This window comes from Corylus avellana, chromosome ca2 (assembly GCF_901000735.1).
Source record: "Corylus avellana chromosome ca2, CavTom2PMs-1.0".
Taxonomy (NCBI): domain Eukaryota; kingdom Viridiplantae; phylum Streptophyta; class Magnoliopsida; order Fagales; family Betulaceae; genus Corylus; species Corylus avellana.
Window position 1 is genome coordinate 39,049,385 of NC_081542.1, and position 16,740 is coordinate 39,066,124.

Genomic DNA, 16,740 nt, shown 5'->3' on the forward strand with positions numbered 1-16,740 from the left:
CTTTGCTTGCCAAACAGGGGTGGCGGTTAATTCAACAACCATATACGCTTCTTGGGCGAATCTATAAGGAGAAATATTTTCCCAATGGTACTTTCTTAGAGTCATCTTTGGGAAGGCGTCCCTCATAGGTATGGCGGAGTATATGGAACGCAAGAAAGTTACTGCGGGAAGGTCTAGTATGGAGAGTTGGAGATGGTCGTTCAATTAAAATTTGGGGGGACTATTGGTTAGACTCACCATCAACTTCTCTATCCAATCTCCTGTACACGTCCTTGATAAAGATGCTAGAGTGAGTGAGCTTATCGATGAAGATACTAAATGGTGGAAGACCAATATGATACATGAGGTGTTCATGGAGGAAAAGGCCAAAAGTATTTGCAGGATGGCGATCAGCCCTGTTTCTCAATGGACAAGTTTGTGTGGGTGGGCACAAAAAAATGGCAAGTATTCTATGCGTAGTGGTTACCATCTTACTAAGGAGCACCGGGATGGTTTGGGAGGGAGCACATCAAACTCCAATCAGTTTACTCAATCATGGAGGACGGTTTGGAACTTTAGGGGGCCAAGAGCTGTCAAGATGTTCCTTTGGAAATCATGTAGTAACATAATGCCTACTAAGGAAAATCTTTCAAGCGAAAAATTGCTGATGATCCATGTTGCTGCATCTGTGGAGTTGGTACAGAGACACTTCGGCATATAATTTGGAGCTGCCCTGCTGCCTGTGATGTATGGGTGGAGAATAAGAAGCTGTTTCATAAATGCTCTAGTGATGAGATTACTTTTTTATAGTTTTTTTAGAAACTGTAGGAAAGGTTGGATGATGAAGACCTTCAGATTTTTGTTTTTGTAGCTCGTTAGATCTAGTTTATGCGAAACAAATTTATTTTTGAAGGAGGATTTATGTCGCCAACTAGGGCAAACCAAATAGCTACCACTCAAGTAGAGAATTACAGGTTGACAGAGCAAGAACAAAGAAGAGGTGGAGTGCTCAATGTTGTGCCTGTGGTGCCACAATTAGGGCTGAGCGTCGGTCGGTAATGTCAGTTTTGGTAGAAAAATTTTATTTTCGCCTTTCGAACCGACAATGTCGGTAAAGTCGGTTATTTCACCGACTTATTCCGCAAAGTTTTATTTTATTTCGCATTTCGAACCGAATTGCGGTCGGTAAAGTTGGTGTCGGTCGGAAGTCGGTAAAGTCGGTTTCGGTAATGTCGCTATGTGGAAAAGCGGTAAATTTGTCGGTAAAGTCGGTCAAAAGTCAGTTGGTAAAGTCGGTTCGGTTAAAAAACCTCTTCCGCCTACCGAACCGAAAAATTCAGAATAAAAAAAATCATGCCGCCTATTGTACGCCATCTAGTCAGTAACAGTCGGTGTCGGTTTAAATCGGTCGGAAGTCGATTAGTCGGTAATTTGCTCAACCCTAGCCACGATGGAAGAAGCCCTTGGCTGGGGTGATTAAAGTCAACTGGGATGCTGTGATTGATATACCAGGAGAGCGAATGGGGGTGGGAGTAGTAGCACGGGATCAAAATGGAGATGTGATTGGGGCAATGTGCATGACGAAACCATATATCATTGATCCAGCTACTGCCAAGGCAGTAGGGGCATGGCAGATGGTCGAATTCTGTTGACAGATGCAGTTCTCCAACATTATCATCGAAGGGGATTCTTTGGAAGTAATCCAAGCGTTGAGAAGGGAGACTAGTTGCTAGACTAGTTATGGTATGGTGATTAATGAGGCTAAGATGGGTCTCCTAAGTGTTCCTCTATGGGAGGTTAGTCATGTAAAACGTTGGGCTAATGCAGTTGCCCACACATTGGCAAAACAAGCTCTTGTAATAGGTGATGACACAGTCTGGAGAGGGATACCCCCTGCTTATATCCAGGATTATGTGTTGCTTGAGAAATTTATTCCTAATGAATGAGAGAAGTACCATTTCAAAAAAAAAAAAAAAAAGGTTGTGTTAATTACCTAATACTTTTTTTTTGAAACACATAATAAATATTATTAATGATATTATAATTAATATTTGTAATTAATAATTATTGGCGTGTCACGTCAATTGACACGCCAATAAACCATATTGACACGTCAATAAAATGATTTGCCACATGCAGAAATATTGACGTGTCAAAATGACACGTCAATAAAGATTGACATGTCATTCTTTATTGATGGGCCAATTTGACACATCAATATTTCTTGATGTGTCATTTTGACACGTCAATATTTATTGACGTATCATTTTGATACGTCAAAAAAAAGAGTGACGTGTCATTTTTACACGTCAAAAAATATTGACTTGTCATTTTGACACGTCACTCTTTATTGACGTATCAAAATGACACGTCAATAAATATTGACGTGGCACAAATCGCCACATCACTAAAGTATATAAATTAAATATTTTAAAAAAAAATTAAATCAAATTTAAATTTAGCAACGTGGCAATATTTGACACGTTGCTATTTATTGACGTCTTGAATTTGCCACGTCACTAATTTGTGACGTGTGAAATTCAACACGTTAATAAAGTGTTTATTGACGTGGCACTAAGTAACACGTCACTAAATAGTGACATGGCAAAAAATGGGCTACTATAGACACGTTAAGAAATCCTTTTTTTTTTTTTTTTTTTTTTTTTGTAGTGTTGACAACCTCAACTTACATCCTATACACACACACACATGCACATGACCCAAATTTACCCCTTGAATATAGTATGCAAAACGTTCTATTTGCTTCATTGATGCCTGGGACTAATGTTGAAACTAGGATGAAAATGCGGATGCGGATAATGGTTATTGATATCCGCATCATGCGATTACTATCCGCATCCTTGCGAATATTATCCGCTATTCGCATTTGAGGTAATGAACATTTTAGACCTTGAAATTGTAATTCACTAATTTTTTTTTTTTTTTTTCATGTCCACACAAGAGAAGGGGCGGGGAGATTCGAACTAGTAACCTCTGCTTCATGAGGCGTGGTCCATAGCCGATTGAACTACCCCTGAGGAATGTAATTCACTAATTATTGCTTCTACTAAATACCAAAAAAAAAAAAAAGACATTATTTATAGTTGAATAATATTATTCATATCACACTTTCTAATCATTTTGCCAATAAATTTTCATCACATACATTATTTAATATTTAGTTTCTAGCCAATAACATTACAAATCTAGCAAATATAAGAAGCATAAATTACAAATCTAACACATATAAATTAAAAAATATTAAATATAATATATATGTATATATATCAAATATAATATATATTAAATATATAAAGGAATGCGAATGCGGATAATATCCGCATCTGCATACCCTAAAACCTCTATCCGCATCTGTATTTGAGGGTATTAGTTTTTGCTATCCACATCCACATCTATATATGCATATAGCGGATTGCGGATAAGTACGGATAGCGGATGTGGGCAGTTATTATCTACCCGCATTTTCACCCATAATTGAAACAAGAGTAATGATATAAGGAGGATTAGAGTCCCCTTAGAATCTTCCCAAATATGATATGACTTTTAAAATTACCATTGAATTTGAGATTATCATTACGAGAAAAGTAGCAGAAAGACAAAAAACCTCCCCCAAAAAAAGAAATTTAATAAGGGAAATGCAATTATAATCCGTTGGGATGTTGGTTATATCAAGTTTGCTGAATGTTCCCAAACAAGTAATTGCAGACCCAAACTTCTTAACTAATAATGATGATCGGTGTCCAACACCAGTACGACCTAACTTCCAAATTAACTCAAAAACAAAACTATTGTAGATATTGAATGTCACCAACATTTTTTTATTTTACGGGCTATCATCATTTGGCGGCTGACAAAGACGGATCATATCTCCAAATGGACCAAATCAAAGTGCCTTCATTCTTGGGAGGCTCATCACAAATAATATTTTGATGGCTTTTGAGGTGTTTCACACCATGGATGCTAGAATAAAAGGCAAGGGAGGAGTTTATGGCCTTAAAGTTGGATATTAGTAAAATTTATAACAAAGTGAAATGAGATTTTTTGGAGGACATAATGTGGAAGATCGGTTTTGCATAGAGATGGATACAGTTGTCTATGATACGTGTCAAAACAGTGTCCTACTCAGTACTCATTAATGGGCAACCACATGGCACAATAATTCCTTCTCGTGGGCTCAAGCAAGGAGATCCTTTGTCACCTTTTTTTTTTCTTTTTTTTTGGTGCGTGTGCGCAAAATGGCTTAGTTCTATTCTTCAGAAGGTAGAGAGAGACAAAATTATAAGGTATTCCCATCACCAAGGGTGACATGAGATTAAATCATCTATTTTTTGCGGATGACTATTTTTTGTTTTGTAAAGCAAACATGTTCGAATGTGTTAAAATACATGAGCTTTTGGAGTTGTATGAGAAATCATCGAGAAAAAATTTAAATAACGAAAGACGTCTATCCTTTTCAGTAAGAATATAAAGAGAGGAGCAAAAGAACATAGTTTCTCTTTTGTGAGGGTAAACTCAACATAGAGATATGACAAATACTTGGGTTTACGAGCTCTAATAGGCATGTCTAGAATAAGTACCTTAACAAGTATCAAGGGGAGGATATGGAGTAATCTCTATCCTCATTTGAATAGAGTAAAAAAAAAAAAAAAAACGGAGCAGGATCCTCTCCATGTGGAGAGGATTCGGTTCCGAAAAAAGGGGAAGATATTGAATAGAATAAATGGGTGGAAATAAAACTTTTTGTCATAGGTGGGGAAGGGAATTCTTCTGAAGGCGGTCATTCAGGGTATCCCTATTTACACTATGAGTGTTTTTCAATTGCCCAAATCTTTTTGCAAGGATATAAATTGAATGATAATGAAATTTTGACGGAGCCATAAAGAAAACAACTCAAAAGTTGCTTGGGTGAGCTGAAAAATAATGGGGCTTTCAAAAGCTAGGGGCAGGCTGGGATACAAAGATTTGGAAAGCTTTAATATGGCTTTACTGGCGAAGCAAGGGTGGAGACTACTTCACAATCGCGACACATTGGTGGCAAAAGTATTTAAGGGGAAATACCATCCAAATGGGACATTTTTGGAATGTAACCTTGGGTGGAAACCATCTTATGTTTGGAAGAGTATATGAAATGCAAAATCTCCTTTAAAAGAAGGATAAGTGTGGAGAGTGGGGAACGGAAATCTGTTAAAAATATAGGGAGATAGATGGTTACAATCTCCTATATCATATAATGTCTCCTGCAAGGATCCTTGACAGAGAAGCTAAAGTAAAGGAGTTCATTGATGAAAATTCAAACTGGTCTAAAGTTCATTTGATAGAAGAAATTTTCATCAAGGAGGAGGCGTATATTATATAGCTTCCATGAAGTATGATTAGAAATAAATGATAAAATAGTTGTTTTGGGTAAGCAAACCAAAACAATTTTTTTTTTTTTCAAAATTTTCATTTACAAACAAATTGCTGCATTACAACGAAACCTTTTTTTTTTATTATTTATAAAATTTTGGTTAGATACCGATTCACACTTGGTTTTTCCAAGTTTAGTGTTGGAAAAATTATGTACCTTCGAAAAGTTCTTATGATATAGAATTTATTGTCCAAGACATTTATGTTGCATGGTTCCTTTGCAAGCAAACCATGTGATAATTTAATTAAGCGCAATACACACACACACACACACACACACACACACATATATATATATATATATATATATATATATATATATGGCAGACAACAATAGATTAGAAATGAATCATCCAAACCCCACAAACTATAACAAAAGGAGTACTAGCCTACAAGACAAATAAAAGTAGGAGTAAGGCTAGAAAAACCCCTCTCATTGATACATTCATAACTTTCTTTCGTAATACGTAAAAGAAAAGAAAAAAAAAAGAAAAAGAAAAAGAAAAGAAAAGAAAGAAAAAGAACATGAAAAAAAAACTCAATTTATTCAATAACAAATTAAAGGGAGTCCCTATGTGAAATTATCATCTTTATTGGAGAATATCGTCGACAGTCATTCCAAGTTCCCTGAGGGTCTCAGTGCACTCAGGAAGAGGTTTCTCCCTCAGGAAGCCAAGAGGATTGGCAAGGCGTATTGGCGATGAAATGCCATTGTTCTTTGTAAGGGCAACCCTTGCGCTTTTCTTGAGGAAAGGATCCTTGCTCACCTCACTGCATTTAGGGTCACTGCTCTTCTTCAGCGCCACTTCGCAAATATCTTCCTCATGTTCTCCGTCCACTGGAAGGCGGTAGGTCCCCGACTCGTCAGTCTCAGCCTCGCTGCTGTATAATAAGCTACCGCCTTCACGGTTCCTGCACTCCAAGGCCACCTTTGCACCTGCACCAACACGTAGTTTCTGTTAAATCATCACTACCTCAAAAAACTGAAACCAATAGAAATGAATGAATTTAATGATTTAATTTATATTTTAACATTACCCAACACGTAAAATATTTAATTGAAATGAAAGGTAAATGAAAAAGACAATTTAGACTACTTTTGATTTCATCAAAAAATAAAATTGTTACCTTTCATGTACGTGCTGAGCTTTGTTACGAATTGGATACGGCAAGTGTCGCAGTAAATTTTTCCCTCCACAAAGAAGCGGCTTTCACAATAAGCAAAACCGAAGAGGGACAGGAAGCAAAGGGCGGCGGCTTGAAGGATAATAGACTTTGCCATTCTTCCTGGTTAGTTTGCCCTAATTTCTTATTTGGGTTGAAGATTTGGTTTAGAGGACTAGGTATAAAAAAATGAGGCTCTCTTTTATAAAAGAAAATGATGCAAGTTATTGGTGGAGAATTGTTGAGACCTTCTTGTTGGCTTGTTATTTGTTTGAGGTTGTCATTGTTTCCATGTTTATGTGTGGTTGGAAAAAATTATTTGACTCGCTCTTCAATTCCTTGAATCTCTCTTTGTCTTGAATATTAACTTATTATTAAGTTTCTGCATTTTCTTTAATAATAATGAAAGACTAGAATAGTTCCACCAATAATAGGTAGTCTTAAAAACCACAACCGACAAAATAACATGGCTGCGCCGCAAATTTGTTCATAACAATGTACAAATTTACAATGACACTATACTACTACCTTAATTTTCAAGGATGTGTCTTTCTTCACTGATTTGTACTGTGTGTTTGTAGATCAGCTTCCTATAAATATTAAAAACAAACCGTGAGCGTTAAATTACAATTTACCAAAAAGTTTAAGCTAATAAGAAGATATAAATTTAATTATTTAATCAATATTTTAACACTCTTCTTCACCTGTGGGATCAAATTTCTTTTTAATAAGTGAGGTCCAACATGAGGAATATAAATTATATTAAATTACCTTTTATCCCAAAAACTTAAACTTATAAGAAGAGTAAATGTAATTATTTAATTAATACTTTAACAATAACTATTACGTATGATCTTTCCAAGTTTCCTAATGAACTATAAATACACTTAAAATGATTATTTATGTATTTCAATGTTAATTTCGTATCACAAAGTGTAACAAAATTTAATAGGGTGTCAGGCTGGTATGTTGGTATGATCTGTAATTGTTTTAGGATTCCAAATTCAATCCAACCCTTAAATAAACATGAACAAAACACAATAAAAACATAAGAAAAAAAAAAACCCTAAACTTAATTTCAACCCGCTACACACCCTTAGTCTTTCTTAGCATTATGAAGGTATAAAGTTAAATTTTAGATCTAATTAAACTCTTTTATAATGTTAAGCCATGCAGACATTGGATTTCCTTTTCTGCTGATTTGGACGCAGCTGAAAATAGTCCCAAGGTTAATATTGTTACAGTAAGGCATATCTTTTGAAGTACGAAGAGGATTTGAAAGGGCACTACATGTAGTAATTACCTCATTTCAATGTCCAAAAAATCTTGCTTTCTATAGAATACGATCATTGGGAATATTGTTCCACATGTTTTCTAAACAATGGTATCATCGGATGTTTTGTATATATCTATTTTTTAAAAAAAATAGTGGCTTTTTGAGTGGGTGCTTAGCAATGCTGGCTTCGCATCGGCCTTTTCTAGTGGTGGTTTGCTCGCACCACCGCCCTGCACAACCCAATGCACCACTACGATTCACACTATGTGTATCACCATAAAACACGACATACAACAAAAGCATAGCGGTAGAACCACGCGTGCGCAACGAAAACAGCGTCGTGTGCACCTCCGCAGCATTGTGGAAGCGCAAATGTAAATGCAACACCGTGAAGATGAGAAAAAAAGCCTACATAGAGTGGTTTATAAAGATAGTCATAGGTTTTAAGTCGCGCATTGCCTAGTTACTATGTGAAATTAGGCTTTATAATGAATTCTAAAAAAGCTCCAAATTGACTAGTCATTTTGGGGTGATAGCGCAAACGTGGCTATCGCTTTTTCCTGGGCCATTACATATGATATCAGAGCCATAGCCCAAACTGATATAGGGGACCGTGCACAAGCCGATGAGGGTCGCCAACGAGGATGTTGGGTCCTAAGAAGGGTGATTGTGACATCCCACATTATCTGGGTATGGAAAAGATGATGTGTTTTATATGGAATATGTTCTCTCTAAATGGTATGAGGCATTTTGGAGGTAAACTCAATAATAAAACCGTGCGGGCCAGATTGCCTAGTTACTAGGTGAAATTGGACTTTATAATGAATTTTATAAAAAGTTCAAATTGATTAATCATTTTATAGTGATAGCACAGATGTGTGGCATCATAGATCTATGACACCACACCTAGCAGTTTTATGTCATAATGAGACCGAGCGGCAAGTGGTGAAGGAAAGGTAGTGATGGAGTTGGGGCAAATATGCACCTTTGCGCTGTGATGGAGCACTAGCGCTGCGATGAATGATGGATCTACGGCAAATCATCGCCACAAAAGTTGCTACAGGCAGCGACTTTGTATGCCATGCAACATCAGGCGAAGATAGTCACGATTGTCACAGCGTGCAGTGCTATGCCACCGTGTGTAGTTAAAGGGGTGGCGATGGTGGGTGAAACAAAAGGAATATATTTATATCATCATATTAATATTCGGGCATTATGATGTCTAGATATACAATTATTAAGAGATATCTCTTAAACTTTCACGCATTTTAAAAGTGCTCCTAAAGTTTAAAAACTCTCAATTAAAAGCATCAAATTTTCAATTATCTCATTATGTTAGAATTTCTCGTTAAATCTCGTTGAAATTCTCAAAATACCAATTTTTTTTATTAGAAATAAATAAAATATAAAATTGTAAAGATTCATACGTTTATTTATTTTTTATAGAAAAAACATCTTTGCAATATTTTTGCCTCATTTTTGCAATTTTTTTTTTTTATAAAAAGAAACAGGAATATTTTGAAAATTTTGATAAAATTTAACTAAAAATCCTAGCAGAACAGGGTAACTCATAAAATTTCTTCCCTCTCCTCTTTCTTTCTTTTTCCTCCCTCCTCTTTCTTTTCTCCATTCTCCCTTCTCTCTCTTTTCTCGCCTACACCCTCTCGGGTCTCCCTCTCTTCTCTCGCTCACCTGGTGAAAACAAGGAGGAGATCCATCAGTCTAACCCAACTATTCGAAGAGAAGAGAACTATCGACCCATAGATAGTGCAAACTGTTGAAATAGATTTACGGACAATGAGTCAACGACAAAACTCCACCTATAAAACAATGGACAAGTCTATAGAAAGACCCCGATCTTGAAAGACCGAGAGCAGTCCAACACCCAGGTCGGTAAAAGTTCTCTTTGAGGGAGTAAAGTTAGATAAAATGGTAAGTATATTTATGTGCATATATCTCTCTATATGGTGCGGAAACATCCTTTTCTTATATAGATTTGTCATCGTAACGACTCATGTAAAAACGTTAGCCACATTTGCGCTATCACTCTAAAAAGACTAGTCAATTTTGAAACTTTTTTATAATTCATTATAAAGCTCAGTTTCACTTAATAAGTAAGCAATATGAGACTTAACATTCATAACTATCTTTATAGACTACTCACTTTATTTAGGCTATTCGTCATCTTTTGAATGTAGAAACGGTGTTACAATCGCTTCTTCCATTGCTTTCTAGGGTTTTAGGGACTTCCACCAATAGTTTGTTACTAATGTGATCTCTTTCAGGTGTTGAGTGAGCTAGCTAGAAATGAGAGAATCAATTACAAAGCGTTGCACCTTAGCAAGTATACTCAGGGGTCTGAGGCCGTCAGGTTTTATTTTGGCTTTGTTGGTATAGGCATCTCTTGAGGCCTTCGTGGGCTTCTAAGCAGTCGGGGCACAACAGTCCGTCGGTAGAATTGGAGTATAATTCTATGAATACAGGAGTGATATGTGTTGATTTATACAAAAACATGTAAAAAATAGTATGAGAGTATGGTAGCTTATGGCTATGTCATTTTTTGACAAACGCACATTTAGCAAAAGTTTAAAAATGAAGATTTTGCTAAAAAGCTTTATTTCTTGAATACAATCCCAATCATACTCTAAATGGTGTCATAATATCAATAGAAGAATATGAAGAAAAGGATGCATCAAGACATCTTTTAAAACCTGAAGATTTAGTCAACATCACGTAGGGTAAATACTTTCGAGGTTGTAAATGGGATGACAATCCAAAGAGAAACTACAATCACAAAGATAAAAGCCACAGGACAGCAACAAATGGATAGAACCAGAATTCCTCTTGAGAGAGAGAGAGAGGGGGTAAAGGCACCCTAGAGCTCAGCAGGCAACAATTTTCCCCGTCACGTTTTGAACCCCAAGCCACGGACTAGTTCACTTCACTGCCAAAATAAAATTAATAAAGAAATGGGGACAAAAACATAACAAAAATCATTGCTAAAAAGCATATAAGCTACCTCTGCATCTTTACCTACACCAGCTTTAGCAAAACTGCCCAGTTTCTGAGCTTCTTCAGCTGCAATACAAGAAACAACAGAAAATACCGACTCACCCAGAAACATAATCAATATTTAATGCAAAAGGTCAATAAAATAACCTTACAGTAGAGGAAACATAATGCATTATAGGAGATGGGTTTGGAACAATAGTAAGAGGGAGAAACCAAGTTCAAATCACAGTTCCACAAGATCTTGACAGAATCATAAGATTATTTAGATTATCAGCATAAGTATTCAAAATCCTCTATTTTATGGAACAGGAATAACCTAACTCATCCTTTATAGATGAACGGTTTCTGAAAATAGTTCTGACATCCAGGAGTACTGAAGAGAACTAGGTCAATTTTAGATAATTCTAAAGCACAAAGAAAACAAACCTGATATTTTGTCAACATAACGTCTTTGATGAAATGAGGAATGCTACATTTCTCTAAAATTTTCTCTAAAATTTGCTCCCCAAATGTTGTGTCACAATCCTATGAAATGGTGACACATTTTCCCAAAATAATAGATTACATAGGATTCTGACACATCATTTGGGGAGCAAATTTTGAAGAAAAATTTGGAGAAGTGTAGCATTTCTCCAAAAGGAGTACTTCTTAGAAATATACGAACGTAACACCAACAGATACACAAACAGTAACATGGCAGACTTCCTAAATTGAGAAGGGGAAGGAAAAAACTTCACATTCATATTTCCTGGTAAAATAAAGTGACAATTGTACCTCCTCAAGATGTACAAGAACATGTGCAAGAAAAACTTTGTAGTATCAATAAATAAGGTAAAATGTCAAATCTACGCATAGGAACACGGTTTCATATTCAGCATAATTCTGGACTCTTAAATAAATAATACTAGTGGTTTTGGTGCACAGTCCAATAATAGGGCAGAAAAATATTCTTACAAGATTTCCAACCATAGAAAGAAATTGAAAAATTGTATAAAATATTCCACTACAATCTGAAAAAGTAAAAATTCAATCTATCATAAATGCAATTATATCATGAACAATAAGATAGAGATGATAACTACAACAACTGACGAGGGTTGAAACCTGACAATTTCTACCCAAGTGCCTCAATCACTCATTCAGTAGTCTCTGCAGGACTAAACATGATACACCATTGCATCATGTAAATTGGGGTGACAAAATGGGTACCTGACACGACCCGATTACGACCCGTAGGTACCCATTACACAATTAGCCTATATACAGACACGACCCGTTTTACCCGTTTAAAATAACCAGGTTTAATCTGGTAGACACGACCCGTTAAAACCCTAAACTATAAAATTTTAAAAAATAAATAAAAAAAATAAAAAAATAAAAATTGTAATAATAATACATCAATACAGTCAATGCAAAAAATTGAATTCCAAGATATTAAAGGCTTTAATAAAGGATAAGAAACAAAAAAAAAAAAAAAATGGAAAGTGACCGTAATTGTACTCCAAAAGAAATTACTAAACTCATGATTTCACCTAAACTTAAAACAAGCAAGCATATTGAATAAGTTCATTTATTAAAATAATTTTAGTATAAAGAATTTTAATTTTGCTCAAATTACATTCCACTAAAAAAGAATTATGTATATTTCAACACAAAATATGATATTTGTATATTTGAGCATATGGGAAAGCGGGCATGTATGAGAAGATGAGCTCCGTTATGGATTATATGAAGAAATGGTCTTTCTCCCCAACAATTGTTACTTTTAATACAGTGATTGAGGTGTTTGGAAAGGCTGGAAATATTGAGAAGATGGATGAATACTTCAAGAAAATGAAGCATCAAGGAATGAAGTATTTTGAGAGAGCAAGCAGAGAGTGAGAGAGGCAGAGGCACGGTTTAGGACCTTTAGGTTTACTTAGTTAGAGTGTCTCTGCCTTATCAGCTTATCCTTTAGAAAAAAAATAATAAATAATAAATAAATAAATTCAGGGTCTAGTTGGTCGACCCGCCAGACACGAAATTACCGGATCTTAATCGGGTAGACCCGATAAGCCTAAACCCAATACCTGTTTTTTCGTATCGTGTTCGTGTCGGGTTCGCGGGTTGTGTCAAAATTGCCGGCCCTAATCATGTTGTAGATAACACGAAGAGCTAAAGAAGAAACCTATGATCCCTACTTACCAAGTAGGCACTTGACAATACGACAGCATATATATGCCAGTTTCAAACGCCAGTAGGGACAAAAGAATCCACATCAATTGTCTTTCTCTGAACTATACTCAGATTATTACTTTCTTTAAAATACCCTCTTTGATTAATTTTTCAACTAGTCCTGAATGTAACTGTACACATGAACATAACCAAACAGGTTCTATTCAAGACCCTAGATAGCAATGCATGTTTTCTGGATCTGAATCGAAAAGGTTCCTCGGCCTTCTTCTGCTTTCAAAATGTTATATTATCATTTTGAGATCTCATACTCAAATTGACTCAGAGACTCTTACACTACCTCCAGATAAGTCCTACATTTGCAAAAAGATAGACAAGTTGATACAACAGATATAACACGAGCTTTTTATCTAAGAAGATGTTAAATGATGAAAATTGGTAGTGGTGACTAAAGTATCACTACAAGTAAAAGTCTAGGTAACATTAATTTACATTAGAAAGATACAGGAATTACCTTCATTCTCTGGGATGTCAGAAGTCCACAATGTGAGGTTGTCCCTCAAGAGCTGCATAATTAACGTGCTGTCTTTGTAAGAGTCCTCGCTCAAGTTATCCAACTCCGAGATGGCTTCATCAAAAGCTTGCTTTGCCAGGTAACAGGCCCTGAGGTACAAAATTAGCATGCACGAGGTACAAACAAGTAAACTTTCTCTTTCTCTCTCTCCCACACACACATACAAACAAAGAAACTATTTTATTATAAATTAACAGCAAAGAACAAAAGAATAGCATACTTATACCTTTCAGGAGAGTTCATAATCTCATAATAAAACACAGAGAAGTTCAAGGCCAAACCCAGTCTGATGGGATGAGTAGAAGGTAAATCAGTTTCTGCTGTAGTAGAAGCTGTCTGAAAAAAAAAAAAAAAAAAAATTAGGCAGGAGGTAAACAGATTGGGCCAATTCAAATGGTCAAAAGACTTGGAAACCACTTTAGCATTCTACAGAAAAAACAGAGCCAAGAGTTTGTCCCTCAAACCAGTATAACCATTCAAACTCTCTCTACTTTTTTCATCATCCACAGAGTATATATATATTACAAGGGTCAAAAGCAACCTCTGTTTCCAAAAATGAGATGAAAGGTCATAAGGGGAAAAGAAATTCAAGAAACAGAATGAACTCTTCATTGAAAACAAATACCTTCAAAGTAATTACACAGCGTACCACAAATTCATAACGTACACATCCTTGCAATCAAATGATCAACTACCAATTATTCATCTTCATTTTTAATTTAAATTAATAACAACATAGCCTAAATGACAGCCAAGAAAATCATATAGACTTGCATTTTGTATTTCCACTATCAAAATCAAACCTTTAACACATTTGGTGGTGACAGAACACAAAAAATAAAATAAAATAAAAATCTAGGCTAGGGTTCATAATTTGTGTTTCCTTCATTTTATGTTCCTTCACTTTCTTAGCCAACAAACAAAGCACAAACCCATTCCAAGAGCATCCAAAACCGACATTACCTCATACGCTTTCTTCGACTGATCAGCAGCCTCTTCCCTCTCATCACCAGTCTGGAACTCCGCCAAATACCGATAATAATCCCCTTTCCTGCAACCACGCCGAAAAACCTAACTCCCACCCAATCAAAGAACTAAAATCCCCCAAACCACAGCTATCACCAAAGAGAAATCACTCACATTTTGTAAAAGAACACGGTGGACTCTCCGGCCATGCACGCAGGGATGAGATGCTCATCGATGACGATCATGATGTCGCTGCAAATTCTGGAGAGCTCAGACTCTATCTTGTGCATGTACTCCTTGATCCGCTCCACGTTCCGATCGTTCCCTTTGGCTTCCTCTTTCTGCTCGATCGACGATAGAATCCTCCACGACGCTCTGCGAGCTCCAACCACGTTCTTGTATCCAACGGACAGCAGGTTCCGCTCATCCACGGTCAGCTCCACTCCCAGCTTCGCCACTTTCTTCATCGCATCCACCATTTCTGCCAAAACCCAAAGGATTAAGGCTAAAACACAAACTGTAACACCAGTTCCGCTGCCGAGAAAACGCAGGGAAAAAATATACTAGTGTAAGAGCGGTTTTCTCAGCAACCAAACAGATTATTCGGTCTACGGAATTTTTTTTTTCAAAAAATAGAAAAAAAGGGACAAACCGTCGTAGCGCTCGGCTTGCTCTGCAAGCTTGGCTATGTAGACGAAGTTCTCTCTTTCTTCTCCAAACGCCATCGCCTATCTCTGTATGTGTGTGTGTGGGTGACTGAGAATATGAGCAGAGGAAGATGGGTGGTTTGGTTGGGTGCGCACCGTGTGGGAGGAAAGAACTTGGGGAAGCACGGTGTGGGAGGAAAGAACGATGATGTGGATGTCCCATGCGCGGCCACTTCGGGTGAACTTAGCTCTGCGGCTCGCAGGGTATCTAATTGGGCAGTGATGTTCACGAGACTTGACGCGCGAGTGACGTTAGATGGAAGAGCAATGATGGGGGTGGGTCAGCACTGGTGGTGGAATTGGAGCTCAAAGCAGGAGAAAGGCCGTCACATTTATGGGCTTTTTCTTTTTAGGGTTCGAAAATTATGGCTTTATTATTATTAATATTTTTTTAATTTTTTTATTGAGATTCCACAAATTTCCTAAAATAAAAGATTTTTAAATTTTTAAATTTGAGCCATCAATTACATTTAACGGTCTAAACAATGTAGAAGTTTGTGTATTACTGAGGTAATTAATTTTAGTTTTCAACATGTCAAACTCATGTGCCTCATAACACATAAACCCTGTATTTATTTGAACAGTTAATGCAATGAATGACTCAAATTTAAAAATATAAGAATCTCATATTTTAAAAAAGGGAAAAAGTGCACTTTACCGCCCAAAGTTTGAGGACATTTTCAATTTGACCTTCAATGTTTCAATTTTTGCAATGCATCCTTCCAAACTTGCAAATTGTTTTCAATTCGACCAGTGTTATCTCAAAATTCTTATATTGCTCCTAATTTATTTTTTATAAAAAAAAAAATTTAAAAAAAATATGGCCACCCCTTTGGCCATCTTCTAAATTTTTTTTTTTTTTTTATAAAAAAAAAAAAAAAATTAGGGCAATATAGGAAATTTTGGTGTCATTGCAAAAATTGAAACATTGGTAATCAAATTGAAAATCACCCCAAACTTTGGGGGGCTAAAGTGCAATTTTCCCTTTAAAAATTTTAAGAATGTCATATTCTAATCCTTTTCTTTCGTTAGAAAAATGCCTTTTTTTCATCTGTAACATGGCCTAGCTAACTGTATAACCACTTTTATAAGCGGTTAATAACCGTTAACTGTATAACTTTATATATAATAATTTATACTTTTATATTAAATACTTTCTCTTTTTTTTTTTTTTTTTGACATGTCCACACAAGGGAAGGGGGAGGGAGGGATTCGAACTAGTGACTTCCGCTTTATGAGGCATGATCCACAGCCGATTGAGCTACCTCTTAGGGACTTATATTAAATACTTAATATAATGTTTTTGTGTTTTTTGGATTGATTTTAGACTTGTAATGTTTTGGATTTATTATTTAAAATAAAATTTCAAATTTATTTAAAATAATCCCAAAAAAGAGGTACAAAGAAACCTCAAAACACTATAAAAAACCCATATATAAAAAAATGATTATCAACTGATAGTT

At 35.9% G+C, this 16,740-nt stretch overlaps 2 protein-coding genes across 4 annotated transcripts; both read right to left on the reverse strand.

Annotated features, from left to right (window-relative positions):
• Positions 1-5,875: 5,875 nt before the first annotated feature.
• On the reverse strand, positions 5,876-6,741 carry LOC132172750 (olee1-like protein). Its single transcript, XM_059584311.1, has 2 exons — positions 6,535-6,741; positions 5,876-6,343 (listed from the first exon to the last, which is right to left on the reverse strand). The coding sequence occupies exons 1-2, from the start codon at positions 6,686-6,688 to the stop codon at positions 5,997-5,999; spliced, it is 501 nt and encodes a 166-aa protein (XP_059440294.1). The 5' UTR covers positions 6,689-6,741; the 3' UTR covers positions 5,876-5,996.
• Positions 6,742-10,522: 3,781 nt separating this feature from the next.
• On the reverse strand, positions 10,523-15,471 carry LOC132170219 (14-3-3-like protein C). Of its 3 annotated transcripts, none has more exons than XM_059581116.1 (7): positions 15,223-15,471; positions 14,745-15,051; positions 14,568-14,655; positions 13,831-13,940; positions 13,545-13,693; positions 10,880-10,924; positions 10,523-10,790 (listed from the first exon to the last, which is right to left on the reverse strand). In XM_059581116.1, the coding sequence occupies exons 1-7, from the start codon at positions 15,293-15,295 to the stop codon at positions 10,783-10,785; spliced, it is 780 nt and encodes a 259-aa protein (XP_059437099.1). In that variant the 5' UTR covers positions 15,296-15,471; the 3' UTR covers positions 10,523-10,782. The 3 variants fall into 3 exon arrangements, with proteins under 3 accessions (XP_059437099.1, XP_059437098.1, XP_059437097.1); XM_059581115.1 differs by having other exon boundaries at positions 10,523-10,785; positions 10,866-10,924; XM_059581114.1 differs by having other exon boundaries at positions 10,866-10,924; positions 15,223-15,468.
• Between the last annotated feature and the right edge of the window lie 1,269 nt (positions 15,472-16,740).

Coding starts and splice junctions, on each gene's coding strand:
- LOC132170219 (XM_059581115.1), bottom strand. CDS start 15,295: ATGGCGTTTGGAGAAGAAAGAGAGAACTTCGTCTACATAGCCAAGCTT. Junction 15,052..15,222: donor GCAAGCCGAGCGCTACGACG/GTTTGTCCCTTT, acceptor GGGTTTTGGCAG/AAATGGTGGATGCGATGAAG. Junction 10,925..13,544: donor TGACATCCCAGAGAATGAAG/GTAATTCCTGTA, acceptor CTTGTATTGCAG/CTGAAGAAGCTCAGAAACTG.
- LOC132172750 (XM_059584311.1), bottom strand. CDS start 6,688: ATGGCAAAGTCTATTATCCTTCAAGCCGCCGCCCTTTGCTTCCTGTCC. Junction 6,344..6,534: donor GCTCAGCACGTACATGAAAG/GTAACAATTTTA, acceptor GTGTTGGTGCAG/GTGCAAAGGTGGCCTTGGAG.